Here is a 17,394-nt window from a genome sequence, read left to right on the forward strand (position 1 = left end):
CAATGAGTGTGAATTTGAATAGGGTAGGGCTTAGTACACCGCCTTCAGGAACACCTCGGTAGGTGTAGTGTCGTGCGGTTTGACCATCGCCGGTACACACAAAGGACGATCTCATAAAAAGGTAATGAGAAATTCATTGGAAAACTCGACCACCTAGCTCAACCATCTCAAGAGCATCGAGGACAGCCTCGTGAGATACGTTATCGTATGCCCCTTTGACATCCAAGAATAAAGCTGCAGATAATCTTTTGCGTGACCTTTACGTGGAGTCGATAACCGTTGGGCCATTAGGGTGACAGAAAGGGTGCCGAGAGAAGGGAAACGCTGTAGAGGACGACAGAAGACTAGGTGGTGCGACGAAATCAGGAAATTTGCGGGTGCTAGTTGGAATCGGCTGGCGCAGGACAGGGGTAATTGTAGATCGCGGGGAGAGGCCTTCGTCCTGCAGTGGGCATAAAATAGGCTGATGATGATGATGAAAGTTCAATGTGCGCTACCATTGCAGTGGTCACTTGGAGGACCACTGCAAAAGATGTGGTTGTAGTCAGCACGCTAATCTTACAACGAGAGAAGGACAAGCTAACGCGTGAAAAATCATAGAGGCATTCTGTATCAAAGAAGAGAAGTATGTGTTATGCATGGCGTCAATTTCTTTGTTATCGGAAAACGAACTTCACTTCTTAAAACAACGCGCTTGGCCCGCCGTGGTGGTGTCGTACGTGGCTGTAGCGTTTTGCTGCTGAGCACGGTGTCGCGGGTTCGAATCCATAGCCCTCCACTGCGGCGCCTCTCATAGCCCCCAGTGTTCCCTTGGGACGTTAAACATCATGCATCCATCAAATCATCAGAATATGTTTGAAATCTATCTTCAGCAGCACTTGTTGTGGTACGTTTAGCAGGTCATGCGTAAAGGATTGTCGACAATGGAAAAAAAAAAGGAGCTGCATGATACAGGGGAGGTTTTTGACGTAAGTATATCCCCATGTCGTTTTCGCAATAAACTCAATTGGAAATTAGCGGTCGTGGTGCACAGAGATAAAGAAAGTTTAATCATACTCGTGGGGTCATGCATTTTTTGCGTTTTTCATACTCATGTGTCATGTCCTTTTTTTTTTTCGCACCTCGGTGCGTTAATTCCGACAACAAATAACGGCGACCTCACCTGACATTTCAAAGCGCGCAAAACAAAGCCATTTCGCGATGCCTGTTAACTTACAGCTCGGCACAACATGCGAGAAGGCACAACCGTGTTCGTCGACTGCTCGAACACCTGCGTTTCTACAGTGAGGCTCATCGTTTTTAAGCGTGTGCTGTTATTTGTAATTTCGCACCGCACAGTGCACCAACGGATTCATCCCCGCTCACATACAGTTGATGCACTGCTGCTCCCAGGCTCCATGCAGCGTGTGACGTGATTCGATATTATGCTGTAGCTGCGCGTTTATTGATACCGCGCGTATGTCGTCATTTGAGATATGTTTTGACTGGCGTGGCTGGACGCGACAGTCACGTGAGAGCTGACGTCGCGCGAAGTGTTGAAGCGAGTGGCAAGTGCTGGCGGGAATTTAAGCTCAGCACTGCAAGCCTTCACGGCGACGGCGTGTACATTGCGAAAGACGTCGAAATCAACTTGGGCCAAGCAGCCGGCCTAAACAAGTTTAGTTTGATAAATATCCCCTCAGAACTCTTATTCCCATCCTTACTTTACAGGAGCAAATTGATAGTGGGGGAATTAAAGCCTTTAGGACCTTTTTTTCGCAGTGATTATTTCCGCTGATCAAAGCTCCAATATTAAATTTTACGAATAGCGGACCGGCCTGAGTGGTGTTTGGATTTTCTGGTGCACTTAGGATTGCCACCTTTGCTGAGATAAAAAAAAAGAGAGAGAGAGAGAACGGCATCTGCAGTGGTTTTGATCTCGGCTGCGGCGGTCACGTTGGAGTCCGCAGGGTTATCTGATTGAGCTAGCTTGTATGCTCGGTTGCCACAGTCAGAGGTTCGAATCCTCGCGTTTCTTTTTTTTTTTTTTTGAAGGTGGAAGCTTTGAATTCACCTCCCCCAGTACACTACATCTCCAGGCTTGGAGTGGCGCCTGACACCAGCAGAAACGCCGATAGCAAGTGGGGCTATACTAATTCAGGTACAACTAAATTAAGAAGACCCACTAAGCTTCAACAAGACACTCCCTCACCAGAACAGGACTTGGCCTCCCTGGTGCAGTATCCGGCCACTCCTTCCCAAATGACTCATTCGATTAACCAATGGCCCTCAGTTTCCAGCAGCTGCGGAACAGCTGCCCAAGGCGGTGGTCAGACCTGTAACGCAGCAGAAGGTGCTAAGAATCTCTCTACCCGGACAGGCCGCCAATGGAAACTGACCCTTGCAACGTTTAACACCCGAACCTTCTCGAGTGAAGCTAGCGTAGCAAGGCTCTTTGAGGGACTATCAGGCGTTGTCTGAGATATCATTGACCTCAGTGAGGTTAGAAGAACTGGTCAGGCTTATACAGTGCTGAATAATGGCCATGTCCACTGCTCTAGATGTCTGCCAGATAAGAAGCAATACGGGATAGGATTCCTAATCCATATATAAGGACATAGTGGGCAACATTGACGAATTCTACAGCATTAATGAGCAGTAGCAGTAGTCGTAATAAAGCTGAATAGGAAGTATCGAGAAAAGGTAGTAGAAACCTACGCTCCAACCTACAGTCACGACGATGAAGAAATAGAACAGTTTTATGAAGATATTAGCGATGCATGCAAAGTGCAAAATCAATATACTGTAGTCATGGGTGATTTCAATGAAAAAGTGGGGAAAAAGCAGGCTGGTGAACAAGCAATCGGCAACGACGGCATGGATTCTAGGCACACTCGAGGAGAGATGTCGGTACAATTCGCGGAAAGGAACAAGCTGCGGTAATGAACACCTTCTTCAGGAAGTGTTGGAACAAAAACTGGACCTGGGAAAGCCCTAATGGTGAATTTCATACTTGCTGTCGATCCCGGCATAGTGCAGGATCTAGAAGTGTTAGGTAGAATAAAATGCAGTTATCAAATGTTAGTGAGGGCTAAGATTCACCTCAATTTGAAGAGAGAGAGAGAGAGCAAATTGGTCAAGAAGAAACAAGACAACCTTGATGCAGTAAATGTAAAAGCAGACCCATTCAGGTTGGCACTTGCAAACAAATATGCTGCCTTAGAACAGAGATATTAAGATGATATAGAGGCAATGAATGAAGCCGTAACTAGGCTGGCTTCAGAAGCAGCAATTGAAGTGGGAGGCAATGCACCAAGGCAGCCAGTAGGTAAACCTTCCCAAATAACAAATGGCCTAATAAAGAAACGACAAAGAATGAAAGTCTCCAAGTCAAGAGATCAGATATAATTCGCGGAACTGTCAAAACTAATCAACAAGGAGAAAATAAGGGATATTCGAAATTATAGCGTGAGAAAGACTGAGGAAGCAGCAAAAAATGGACGCAGTCTGAAATCAGTTAGAAGGAAACTTGGCATCGGACAAACCAAGATGTACGCACTGAAAGATAAGCAGGGTAATATCATCAGCAATCTCGCAGATATAGTAAAAGCAGCGGGAGAATTCTATACTTACCTGTACAGTACCCAGAGCAGCCGCGATACCTCCATTCGAAGTAGTAATGAACAGGTTACAGATGCTCCTTCTATAACTAGAGATGAAGTTAGAAGTGCCTTGCAAGACATGAAACGGGGAAACGCGGCAGGAGAAGATGGACTACCAGTCGATTTAATCAAAGATAGAAGAGACACAATGCTTAAGAACTAGCGGCTGTTTATACGAAATGTCTATCGACTTCAAGGGTCCCAGGGAACTGGAAGAATGCAAACATTATACTAATCCATAAAAAGGGAGACGTTAAAGAATTGAAAAATTATAGGCCCATTAACTTACTTCCAGTATTATATTAAAAATTCACCAATATAATTTCCAATAGAATAAGGGCATCACTGGACTTTAGTCAACCAATGGATCACATCCATATCATCAATCAGGTAATCGAGAAATCCGCAGAGTACAGTCAGCCTCTCTATGTGCTGTCATAGATAACGAAAAGGCATTTGATTCAGTAGAGATACCAGAAGTCATTGAGGCATTACGTAATCAAGGAGTACAGAATGCTTAAGGAAATACCTTGGAAAGTACCTATAGAGATTTCACAACTACCTTAATTCTCCACAAGAAAAGTAGGAAGATACCTATAAAGAAAGGGGTCAGACAGAGAGACACAATCTCTCCAATGCTAGTCACTGCGTGCTTGGAAGAAGTATTCAAGCTATTAAACTGGTAATGCTTAGGAGTGAGGATCAACGGCGAATATTATCTCAGCAACCTTCGATTTGCAGATTACATTGTCCTGTTCAGCAACACTGGCGACAAGTTACAACAAATGATTGATGACCTTAACAGAGAGAGTGTAAGAGTGGGGTTGGAGATTAGTATGGCAGAAGACGAAGATAGTAATCAATAGCCGGTAAAGGGAACAAGAGTTCAGGATCACCAGTCAACCTCGAGACTGTGTGAAGGAGTATGTTTATTTAGGTCAATTACTCACAGGGGACCCTGATCATGAGCAAAAAATTTACAGAAGAATAAAAATGGGTTGGAGGGCATTCGGCAGACATTGTCAGCTCCTGACTGGAAGCTCACTATTATCACTAAAAAGAAAGGTGTACAATCAATGCATTCTACCGGTGCTGACATATGGGGCAGAAACTTGGAGACTGACAAAGACGCACGAAAACAAGTTAAGGACCGCGCAAAGAGCGATGGAACGAAAAATGCTATAGGCCTAACGTTACGAGACAGGGAGAGAGCGGTGTGGATCAGAGAGCAAACAGGGATAGCCGATATTCTAATTGACATTAAGAGAAAGAAATGAAGCTGGGCAGGTCATGTAATGCGGAGGTTACATAACCGGTGGACCATTAGGGTTACAGAATGGGTATCAAGAGAAGGAAAGCGCAGTCGAGGACGGCAGAAGACTAGGTGGGGTGATGAAACTGAGAAATTCGCAAGCGCTAGCGCTGGAATCGGTTGGCGCAGGACAGGGGTATTTGGAGATCGCAGGTATAGGCCTTCAGTGGACATAAAATAGTATGATGATGGTGATGATGTAGAACCTCAGGTGGTCAAAATTATTCCGGAGTCTTCCGTGCCTTGTGTCGGGTGCGTTCTGTTGGAAACCATTCGTGCCGGCGCAGGACTGTCTCGGACGCCGCCAGTATGGGGGTCGTTTAGCTACCTTTTAGTGCCCGAACACTTTCTACCAAACAAACGGGGCCCACTACGAGTAGAAAGCGAGCGCGATTGCACAATCAGATCGTAAAACCCCCACTAGCTGTAACATGAGCATGCAGTCTTTCTAATGCGTGAATAAATATAACTTGTGTATATTTGGTTACGTCATTTCTTTACCCTAGTGCCCATGCACCCTCTGCAGCACGCACAAGGCGTTTCACGCACTCCAGTGCGGCTGCGTCCCTGGTACAGCCTACACGACTTTTTTTTTTTTTTATTCGATAGCTGCAGGTTTCCTCATTTAATCGCACAACCTAATTGTCTGTCGACTCCGCTTCCCTTCGCTAGGCACCGATTCTCTCGCTCTAATAGCTCACCGGTTGGGTACCCGACGCGTCACGTAGCCTGCACTGATCGACACTCTATAGTACACGCCGTCGCATTCCTGTCTCTTAACGCTGCACCCATACTTCGTCCTATCGTTCGTTGCACCGGTCTTCACCTTCTTGCCAAGCTTCGTCATTATACTCAAAGTTTCTGCTTTATAACATCTTAATACCAGCATGGATAGCTGGAACTCTCGTACGTGAGACTACCGAAAAGTGTGACGACATTTCACTCTTTGCTTATTTATTGTTGCCTGTTCGAGCGGACTTCCAAGCATCGCAGCTAGGGCTAACTTAATAAAAAAAAATCTTTTTTCTTCACATTTATTTTGTACCTTCGAAAGCAGGAGAAAAGTATTTGGTCGGGTGTTTGAAGCTCTCATTTCTCGAATAATAGTATTCGATTAGCAAATTTTAGCATTGCCACGCTCCTTCGTAAATATTGCGAACCAAAGAAAAGCAAACAACGGGGCAGCTATCTTTGAAACGCAGGAGACTGGCGAGCTGGATTCTTTCGTGCTTAGTATATCGTATAAGCGTCCAACGGTTCCTACACAAACATCGAACGCAGGGAGCCGGTCGCGACGGTCAATGGCTCGGAAGCGCTCGCGGCAAGTTGTGACGCAACAGGTGGCGACCGCGGCGGTTGCTGGCACGCCAGCTGCGACAAGAGCTCGCCCTTTGTGTAGGGCGCGGCACGCTGTTGACGCCTGGCGGCCATGTTTGCGTCACACCTCTCTCACGGACTCGGTTGTCACTGTGGGAGTCCTAGCGGCGTCGTTGTTTTTGTTCCCGTGTTTGGCCCGAGGCTTCCGCTTGTACGGTGACCCACGCTGCCAACTGCGTCGCAAAACCGTTTTGGCACTTCGTTGTGGAGAGTACGGGAGAGGGAGAGAGGTGAGGAGGAGGGCAACCAGACGCAAGCCGCCGGTTTTCTACCCTACACGGGGGTTGGGTAAAAAGAAACGGTGGTTTAGAATGAAGGAAATATAAAACAGTATGAAAAACCAAGCAGGATACAAAACTAGCAGCTGCATTCACTGGCTCCTGTGGATCGCGAAAAGCACGATAATGCTTTCACGGTCTTCTGATGGGGATATCGAGTCACGTCTATGTTTGAGGATTACCTCTTCCGACAGAGGTCGGTCGTCAAATTCGTTGAGCCCAGCGGCGTACGCTTCTGTACTGCGGAAACTGGCACCTGCACCTAATGCGGGCGATAGTTTTATCTTCACCGCAGATGCCACTGTCTGCACTGTCGACTATTCCCGTGTGGAAGGTATACGAGTGTAATGGCGCGGCTGTCAAAGTGTCAGCAGCATACTTTTGCCCTGAGTAAATTTCCGATTACCCACCGCGGGTGGCCAAATAGGTATGGCGCTTTGCAGTTGAGCACGAGGTAGCAGGTTCAACTTCCTGGCACGTCGGCCGCATTTTGACGGGGGAAGAACGCAAGAGCACCTTTATCGGTACCGTGCTTAGCGTGCACCTTAAGGAACCCCAGGCGGTCAAAATTTATCTGGAACCCTTTCCACTACGGCGTCCCGCATAGCCCACTGTGCAGCTTTTGGGCATTAAACTCCACAGCATAATATTCTAAAAAAATCCTGTATGCGTAATTGAAGTGACAGTGTACGCTACCTAATTAACAAGCTGTCGTTCTTCTTATTATTGTTATTCTATTTGAATACATAAAACAGTTATAAAGTAGAAGGAGAGCTAAAAGGGACAACGCATGCGGGCATTCGAAGAGAAAAAGGTGAATATAAAACTAATAGTGAGCGAAGAAGGGGGACAGAACTAAAAACAACAAGAAAAAGATACGTCGAAACCACCACCAGAAAAAAAAAAAAAAACATCATGGATGCATGTTCGGGACACGCTCATCGGGCGGCACTTAACGTCCTGTCAAACATGCGCCCTGCAGTTTTGGTTGCGTTACGTTAATCTCCGTCGTAAATGGAAATCGATTCAGCTGCGCTTAACGAATCTCACAGAACATTAGTTCCCCCTTTTGCCGCCAGTGTGCTTCATCCGTGCTTCATTAGCACAATACATCCCGATCTGCACAATTCGCTGCTAAGCATCAGAACGAGCCCCTTCAAGGCTTCTTTTAACGAGTGATATGGACACTTAAAGCTCCTCCTGCTATAGCTTTCGGGCCGCTCGGTATTCTCAAATACATGTAGAAGCTCTGCTTGCCATTGCTCGCTTTTACTTCTGCGAAGCGTAAGCATTGTTTTTTTTTTATCTAAGAACGCTACTGTATAGGTAGGTGTAAGTGGGCTATTTCAGGCGACTGAAAGCAAACGGAGGTTCGCCCTCCTCTGCTTCCTAAATACTTCAGCTTTGGTACCACGCTGGAACGTTCGAGGAAAAGCACGTGACTCAATGTTTACGGGTCGCATCTGTAATATTAACACGGGCCTCGGTGTTCGTTCCAGTAAAAAAATGTGACTGCGACTGCGTTACCGACCGTCGTACTTGAATATATTTATAACGGTGTCGTCGCCGCTTTCGGGTTTCCTTTCTCAATGTTAGCGCCAGACAGAACGCACGCGTTGGTGCCAAAACTTTATCGATGCAGTGACAACAAAGTTTCCAGCAGTGCGGCAGCTGGCGAAGTTGTTACTCGCGCATTCCCGAAGGTGTGCCAATTCGCGGCCCACGCCAGTCGCTGTCGATATGGCACTGAAAGGAATAAAGCCTACCGTTTCCGCTGTGCAGAAAACACCCCGCGGTCAATCGCTAAGTTGCGCCAACCACTATCTAGACGGTGCGATGTTCTGCGTCGATACAGGAAAAAAAGAAAAAAAAAGAAAAAGCCAGGAAAAACTTCGTGCAAGTCTTGGCCTGCGTTGACTCTCTCAAGTCCAATATCATAGTTGACACACACACACACACACACACACACACACACACACACACACACACACACACACACACACACACACACACACACACACACACACACACACACACACACACTCACACTCACACTCACACTCACTCACTCACTCACTCACTCACTCACTCACTCACTCACTCACTCACTCACTCACTCTCTCTCTCTCTCTCTCTCAACGATTTTCACACAATTTAGTGCTGATCTTCTCCCCAACCAATATTTACCATCTCGTGTGTCTTTCGTGTCTTTACGCTGCGCGCCCTGTACTTGCAGGTCATTGAAGTCGCGAACAGCATGAGCGTTATCAGCGTGACCCAGCATTCTTGACATGAAAGTAGCGAGCGCAGCGTTTTCAAGCATGGAAGCGCAAGCAAGCAAGACAGATGAAGATTATCGTTGTGGGGAACAGTTACGCCGTAGGGTATAGACTTTTTTTTAGAGTGTAATCGTCATCTGTCTTGCGTGCTCTTCTTTTCATTAGCGCTTCGTGCTGGTTACTTTGTAAGGAACGCTATGTCACGCTGGTACGTGACTTGAAAGTACGGAGAGCGTAACGTTAAATAAAGGAAGTCCGTGCGGGATAGATGCATGACGATGATTTTTTCTTGAGAAAGCCCCCTAGGGGACAAATCTTTCTTAGAGTGCATAGTTTGTTGGAAAGAAGGGCAGACGTTATTCCCGAACGGTTACCGTTGATGGAAAGCTCGTTAAACAAGAATTTCAGGTCTACGAAATTCGGGTTCTCCCCGGAAGCGGTAAAGAGCGGAACGCCCACATAAACACTGTTCCTCGGGGACTCGTCATACAGCAGCCGTACACTGGTATAGTAGTACATGCCGAGTGAAGGAAAAGCCTTTCCGCGTGGTTTGCTTGTAGAACAGCCGCGGAACAAACATCCGTATTCACTTATTTCCGTCCTCGCCTGTACTGTCATCTCTTTGAGGTTGTTTAAAGTAAATGATCTATACGACTTCCGGAGCACTGGCTAAGTGCGTACTCTTTCTTCTGGCTGAGTCCTTTCAAGACTGCCTTCAAGAGGAAATATCAGCGAGAAACTGTAGAGGTTAGCCTGGCTGACTGCCTAGAATGCGTACTCTGTCGAGCCAGATGGCTGTCCGAGCGGAAAGATCAATCCACATCTCTGCCTTGACGGAGCCATCTAAGGACGAAAGAACGCAGTGGCAGTTCTGCGCTGTATACTTGCTACTATAGAAGGCTATCAAGTGTCGGATGTGTAAACAGAACGCGCTGCCAGAAAAGGCTGCGAGGAGCAGTACGTGTACTCGACGTGTTCACGCCGCAATATGGGAAACATAGCATACGATGTATATACGCAAGCGCGAAACTGTTCGTGTCACGCACTTCCGGCAGAGAGTAAGCTTCCGTTTCGCTTCTACGTGAAACAGCTTACCGGAACGCTAGTTGTCTATACGCATGAAACACACACACACAGACACATACATATACACGTGGCAACGTCGACAGCCGTGTGCGTGCCTCATCCACAATGCCGCTGCAAATGGAACGGAACGCGTGCGAACATTGAGCTAAAGCTGGCTGTTGACACTGAAAAAAAAAAAAAAAAGAACAAGTTCCACATATTAAGTATCTTGTGCGGAGCGCGTTCGAATACAGCGCTGAATCTTGTCGTAATGAATATGCGCTTTCGAAGAACGCGGCTACGTCAAACGCAACGAGCTGTTTGCAAAAGTTGATTGCGTGCTTTTCTGGCTTGCATGCTTTTCTGACCGTTCGGGCAACGTTTGCACTCCCGTTTGCGTTTTGAGGCATATGCGCGCGAAGTTGGAAGTAATGGCTGTACCTTGTGTTTGCAGATCTGGGCGAGGAAGCGCTGTGGACCTCGTCGGCCGCTGCGGCCGCTCCCGAAGGCCACGGGCGCCACTTCGACGCCTATTGGAGCGAGTGCGACCACTTCCGCATCGACGACGATGAGGAAGAGGACGACCGCGCGACCCACCAGAATCCAGGTACACTTTTGAGACTGCGCGTTTGGGACTGTTTGACGGGTGGATTGAAATAATAAGCGGACAGCCTGAAAAATAAAAAAAATAAAGGAAGGCAAGGAGGGAGGAGTGTAATGCAAACAAATGAAACACATGAACCAGCTAGCCCAGACCATTGTTTTAACGGAGTCAAATGTGGTTGCTGGCTGTCCGGTCAGCAGATGGCTTCCACAGTGTGCTCACTTTGACTCTTAATGTGGAAGGAGGTTGAGTTGATGTTGTTCTCAACTTCATTTCTTTACGTCTGCAGGAAGATAAACCGAGGTGTAGAAATAAAGGAGGCCACACGACACGCAGAAAGTGAGACAACAAAGACGGTAGCGGTTTAGGATTCTGATTCTCAGTTCACATGTCTAGTTCACTGTGGGCAGAAAATAGTATCAAATCGTGCTCATCAAGACGTTGTCGTGGTGGGTAGCCCACCCATCAACCGCGCTGTGCCCTTATTGTTCTGTCCTCCTTTCTACCACCTCTCCTATTTTCCCAGAACACTGTTGCCAACCGGAAATGGTCTCTGGTTAAAAACTCTCTTGGTTTCCGTTCCCGCTCGCACTCTCTCTACCTCTCCGTTCTTTCTTTCTCTCTCCTTGTTCTCCTTTTCCTCTCATACTTCTACGGTGTGGCTCCGCCTGCCGTCAGACTTGCAGCATTACGTCACCTGTTTATGAAAAGCGGTGACAGTTTATGTTCGTACATTTATAAACGGTCTCCAGTGCTTGTGTGTACTTTGCGTTCCCAGTTTCAAGCACAAAGAAAATCTGTGTCCAACGCATTCAGGAAACTAGACGATCGTCTTCTGGGCGAACAGACAATGCTAGAACACCGTACCCGCCGATCACCTGCTCAGAACGTAATGAAGGCACTTTTGTACTTTCTGAGAACGTCTGGCTTGTGCGAGCGCCTTTCACTCAGTAGTCCCGTCCTTGCACGTCTCTCTACTCCCATCTCTCGCCCTCTCTACCTTCCATTCCCCTTCTTTCCCCCCAGCGCACGGTAGCCCACCGGACTCTTGACTGGTTAACATCCCTCCCTTCCTTTTATATATATATCTCTCTATTGCGTTCGTATCGTCGTTTGCTCTTTTTCGCCCTTTATCGGGCAGGGACCGCACACTATAGGCCTATGGCCAGGCTTGCATCCCTTGTTCTTTATTTCGTTCTCCCTTTCCTTGTTTTTTTTTCTGCCCGCTTACCCCTCCCCTAGTGTAGTATAGTGAAGCTTTTGCAACCTGTTTGACCTCCCCGCCTCTCCTTTTCTATAGATCGTTTCATCGGGCGAGGAGGAAAGGGCGCGCGGAGAGCCTTTCCTCCTCTCTGGCTTGGGCGATCCGGCGCGGCGCTGCTTCAAAGTATTGCTGTCGCGTGCTGCGGAACGATTTCGAGATGTTTTAGATCTTACTTTGTGAAATTTACGCCATGTTCGTTGATATAAGGTCGTCAGGGAAGCCTTTCGGTGCATCGGTAACTACTGTAGGCAGAAATATGTGTTGGGGGCGCATAAATGTGACACGCATAATCAGCCGCGGTGTACGAGCATTATCAGCCGCGGTGCGTGTATGTGTTGTTTACTATTTTGCTTATATCGATTTTAATTCAACAAAGAAAACCGGCGTCTCTGTATTACCGACATTAAATGGTAAATCAGCTCACTGTCTGATCGATTGGCGTAGGCAGTAAAACATAAGAGCGCATGCTCGTGCACGGCCAACCTAAGGCAACCACGAAACATCTGAGCGGCAGCCGCTATCAAATATTCGTGATACACTGGCATCGTTCTCACGCATTGCAAGTCTAGTATGCTTGAAATTACCATATGTCTACGCTAGCCTTTCTGCATGAGGCCCATGGCGCTGCTCAACACAGCGACCACTGCGGTTGGTGAGCCAGCACAGTAAAAGCTGTGTGCTTCGGCATTGCCATTTTGGCCTGTATACAGCCATAATATATGAGAGGGTTTGCATAAAAAGAATGCGATGGCTATTTTTGAGCGCAAAATTTCCGTAATACGTGTGAGTGCGTCGTAGAGAACTGAACGAACACAACCGAAAAAAAAAAATTCGGTTATCATCCTCTTTCTCTAAAAAGCAAGAGAAAACGGGCTAACGCCGCACAACGTTTGTAAATATATAACCGCTGATGCCGTATGCTTGGACCATGCGCTATACAGAACAAAGATATCTGTAATCCAGCACCTACTACTGCTTAGGACGCTCGCGCAGTTCGTAAACGGTCGCTTTGCTGGACAAGCTTAATTCAGACTGTAAGGCATGCTGCTATCACTAGCCAAAACTATTTTATTCATGGGTGGAAACCTCATCCATCCAACCAAGTAGTCACGCAATGTAACCTGCAGTGAACAGTTTGAACGCTTGTCAAACAGCACAGCTCCTATCGTAGCAGAACAGTACCCATGCTGTTACGATCGTCGCGTATGTTTTATGGCTCCTAAACCGCAGCTTAGAAATAGAGTATAATACTGCAATAAGGTCACATTAGTCATTGGAACATTTAGAAATACACAATTGATCTCCGAGGCTGATTGTAGGCTCAAATATGCGAACACACCATCGCGCTGCGTGTTCCGTCCACCTCAACGCCAGCAGAAATTCCGGCCATGACGCCTTAAACCACTTCAGCACGTCTAACAGAACCGTTTACCACGTAGAAGACGCACGTCATACTAAACAGACCGCACGACCGCGAAAACAAACGCCAGAACCTACCGCCGAGCGTATACCTCCCATGCAAAAGACCGCTTTCAACCAAGCCAGTATGGCGCTGCTCATAGGCGGCGCCACTGCGTTCACAATATGGCGGCGCCTACGAAAAAACGGTCTATATCTGTCTCGCACCTCCACCTTTCATTAAAGTCGGCACCATGTCTCTACCTCTCTTTTCTCACCGCAGAGGAGCAGGATGCTGACTGGCTCCGGGAGGTGGGACTCGACTTTGTGCTCGACGACGTCCTCGGTGAGTATCTTCCGTCGGCCGTCCGTAGATTGCGAACCTTCTTGCTCGTTCGTGCTAAGAAAATATTTAGTGAAGTATGGTCTGGAGTGCAAGAGCGCCATTACTGGTAGCAGAGAGGTAGCGCCATCACTGATCGCAGGTAGGTATTTGTCACGAAAGGTCTCGGGAAAGCAGAGGCTGTGTTCCAATTCTGGGCGATGGACGTAGTGCAGGCGACTACCTTACCTCTTTTGCTTGGCTGATATTATTCGCAAGTCATTTCCTGGTCATGCATTGCGTCTGATATGTATTCGCGGCCATCCTTTTTTTTTTTAATTCTTCGCTTAGTATACCGTTGTTGACGATATTGCTTTATCACAGCCACTGCGAAATAATTGTTTCGGTTATTTATTTCTCTCATCATTTTTTTGTCACCCACTGCTGCGGTTTTGATGTAGCAGGCTGTCTTCCGTAGACCGCTAAAAATTTCCGCATTCTCGTAGCAGCCACAAGAACAAGCCTTTCGATCAACGTGCGGCGCCAATTCGCCCAGAACTGAGCCACCCCCCAAAAAAACATGCAGGGTCGAGCGGCGGCCAGCAACCCCAACAGCACAACAATGATGGAAGTGCACCACCACCACCACCGCCGGCGGCTCGGTCCTACGTGCGTACGCTCAGCCGCGAGCAGGCAGCGGCCGTCCAGAGGCGGCTGGACACGGTCACGCTGCGCCGGCGCAAGCACCACGCGCCCAGGCAGGACGTACGCAACGTGTTCGATCCAGCCGCCCACCAGGTGCGTGCCCCCTCCGTAGCACGTTCTCTTGTATTGTCCTTCTACGCTAACAGCGCGAATGAACGGCAGGCCGTACTCCTTTCGGAGCCGTGCATCTACAGTGCCGAGCCCTTGACCAGATTTCACTCGCTCAAGCCCGACCATTAGCAGGGGCGGTGTTCCATCTCATTTAACGTAACGCTGGACTGGGCTGGGCTTTTGGATGCCAGCAGAATATATTTCAGGTCACGTACTTTTGTATACTTGTCCTTGCCGCCCGCCATTATTCACAGCCTTTTTTTTTTTTTTGTCGCGTTAGCGTTACCTGCCCACTTGCGGCATGTGTTGGCTCACCTGCGGTGCGCATAGAGTGATGTCCTATGATGTCTTATCCTTCACGGCACATATTCAGGGACGACGGAATTTACTGGGCGACTGGATGGCAGGTTGGTGATCGGGAATAGTCGCGTGCCCGCCACTCAAGTGTATACCTGGACACATGCACCTATGCATCACGAATACTGTTATACGTATACGCCACTTTTGGAAGGGACCATTTTTGGAATGCCGGCCTCATCAGCTGTCGCGGCAGAAGTTGACAGAGGCATTGTTCAAGGGCAGCAGACTTGAACAAACGGCCCTCGCGCTGACGGGTGCTACCTATAGTGCCAACCTTTGTGATTGCGTGTATGTTATTATAGTGGATATGGCGAACCAGATTTTCGGTTCTGGTTAACCTCCAGGCCTTTCTCCTTTCTTTCGTCTCTCTTTCTCTCGGGCAGAAATGTATGATTCTTTAATAAAAAGCTTTCTTCGTAAATGCCAGTAATGCGGCTTACGAGGCGACTGTACTATTATTCGCGGACCGCAGCATGCTGGCGACGCCGCGGACGGACGCCGTGGCGAGATGCGCCTGCCCTCCGCCGCGCCAGTCGGCGGCCGTGCTGCTCAAGGCCCGCTGTGGAAGAACCACTGGAACCAGTACGACGCCATCGCCACGCCTGACGTCAAAGGTAAAAAAGAAAGGACGGGAGCAATAATCCACTGCCACGATGATTGAGGGTGTTTTAATTCCGTGGGCGGAGCCACTTCGTCGTTCAAACCGCGACGGCTCTGTGTTGACGTGTGCGCACCTCTCTCTGCGCAGGCGTGGCCGTGCTCGGATTCAAGATGAAAGGCACGCTGCGAGGGGCGCCGACGGAAGCGGCGTCCTTGACGCCCCCCGAGGAGGACGACGAGGACGAGTCACCGGTCGCGGTCCAGCCCGGGGTCGACTGGACTTTGGTAAGGGCAGTCGGCGCTGGCTCGCGAAACTGCGCTGCTTATATAGCACGTTCGACTTGTGCATATGTGCAGCTTGAGAGTCGGTTCACACCGGTCAACTTCGGTCGGGAACGCGAAGCAGTATCCGACTGAAGTATAACAAGATCGCCTGATGCATGTATTACTTCTAAACAAACACACAACATGAACTGTCGTTGGACCGAAAGTCGGTCAAGGCTTTGTTGACCTTTTTACGTGGCAGTGGCCTATTAGAAAGACTGTAATGATCTCGTTCCGTACCTCTTAATTTTTTTCACGCTTTTATTTTTGTCACCGCGCTTCTTTCCGTCTTTACTTTCCCTTTCCCTAGTGCAGGGTAGCAAACCGGAGGTTTTAACTCTGGTTAACTTTCCTGCCTTTCTCTCATTTGCATCTCTCTCTCACACACACACAAAAGAAAAGAAAGGAGAATGGTGAAATAGAAGGGTGGCAAACCAGCATTAAGTACCAGTTGACTATACATTGGTCGAGAAAGAAAGGAGAGGGATAGAGCCCCAGAAAATCACAAGAGGGCTGCTGCTGCAATTCTTTAATTGAGTACGGTGGAAGAAGTGTGGATTCCTGGCTCGGTTGGTGACAATTCAAACTATCTGTGACGCAGCGGGGGAACATCGCGGTTCACCTGTGGCCCCGGCACATTTGCTAAACAAACGAAATAATGTCTTTTCAATGCGACAGGAATAAGCGGCTAAAAAAAAAAAAAAATGCGTGTTTCCGCGATGCCTCACATCTGTCGCTTTTTGGTCTCGGTCCCGCAGCTGTAAGTGTGCCTCTATGTCACGTGATCCGGCGGCCTAAATAAAGCGCCGAGAGTGACTGCTGTCGTGCTTGCGGGACCGAATTGACAGCGAGAGCTTCCGCCGCCGCCTCGGTCGAGATAGATAATTTGTGTTTGTTTTTTCTCGCATGCACTTCGGCTGAATGCGCCTCGCACACTTTCCACACGAGAATTACGTACGAAGTTGGGTTCGTACGCGCGTTAAACATGGCGGCCAGCGCCATGTCGTGCGTCGATCAGGCTCGCATGTCGAAGACGGTGAAATCCGCCGTGGTGGCGTGGCAGTTTTGGCCATTTCTACATCGATAATTGGCTCTCTCACTCTTTCGGAAGTTTATTGGCTGTGTTTGCACGATTTTCATATTATATAACATCAAACGGCATTGGATTTCTTGTTCTGCCAATGTATAGTTTGTGGCAAAAAACAACAACATTTAGTTATAGAAATGATATTAGAGCATGTAAAACAGTATTTGATTTCTACTCCGACCTGGTAGCCCAGTGGCTTATGCCGTTGCGCTGCTAAGCCCGAAGGCGAGGGATCAAGTCCCGGTGGGCTGCTGCGTTTCGATGGAAGTGAAATGAAAAAAAAAAAAAGAAAGAAAGAAAAACGCCCGTGCTCCGTGCATTGGGTGCCCGTTAAAGAACCCCAGGTGGTCAAAGTTAGCCCGCAGTCCCCAACAACGTCGTGCCTCATAATCATATCGTGATTTTGGCACGTAAAGCCTCAGAATTTAAGTTATTATTTTTTTTAACGTGGTGGAAGGCCTTCCTTTCCTCGTCCGCGCTTTTTACCAATTCGAATGCACCGAATTGAATAGCTCTAGCGTAGACGTCAGGTAGCATGTCGGGACTTGCTTTCTCGTGCACATCGTATCCAAATGGTTGAACCTGCTGATCTCATCAGAACACCGACATACGTTGCAGCTCTTTCTATTAGTAGTTATATTAATTTTTGTCTTTTGCTCTCTCTCAC

The 17,394-nt window shown here is 48.0% G+C and overlaps 1 protein-coding gene across 1 annotated transcript in view; it reads left to right on the forward strand.

The window, feature by feature from the left end:
- LOC126521977 (rho GTPase-activating protein 18-like) overlaps window positions 1-17,394 on the forward strand; it is a 216,274-nt gene that overhangs the window by 9,556 nt on the left and 189,324 nt on the right. Inside the window, exons 2-6 of the mRNA XM_050170739.3 lie at window positions 10,407-10,559; window positions 13,502-13,564; window positions 14,127-14,338; window positions 15,189-15,330; window positions 15,465-15,601. Coding sequence (XP_050026696.1) covers window positions 10,407-10,559; window positions 13,502-13,564; window positions 14,127-14,338; window positions 15,189-15,330; window positions 15,465-15,601 — 707 coding nt within the window. The remainder of the gene's footprint in view (window positions 1-10,406; window positions 10,560-13,501; window positions 13,565-14,126; window positions 14,339-15,188; window positions 15,331-15,464; window positions 15,602-17,394) is intronic.

Source organism: Dermacentor andersoni, chromosome 6 (assembly GCF_023375885.2).
Source record: "Dermacentor andersoni chromosome 6, qqDerAnde1_hic_scaffold, whole genome shotgun sequence".
In the NCBI taxonomy this organism is placed as follows: Eukaryota; Metazoa; Arthropoda; class Arachnida; order Ixodida; family Ixodidae; genus Dermacentor; species Dermacentor andersoni.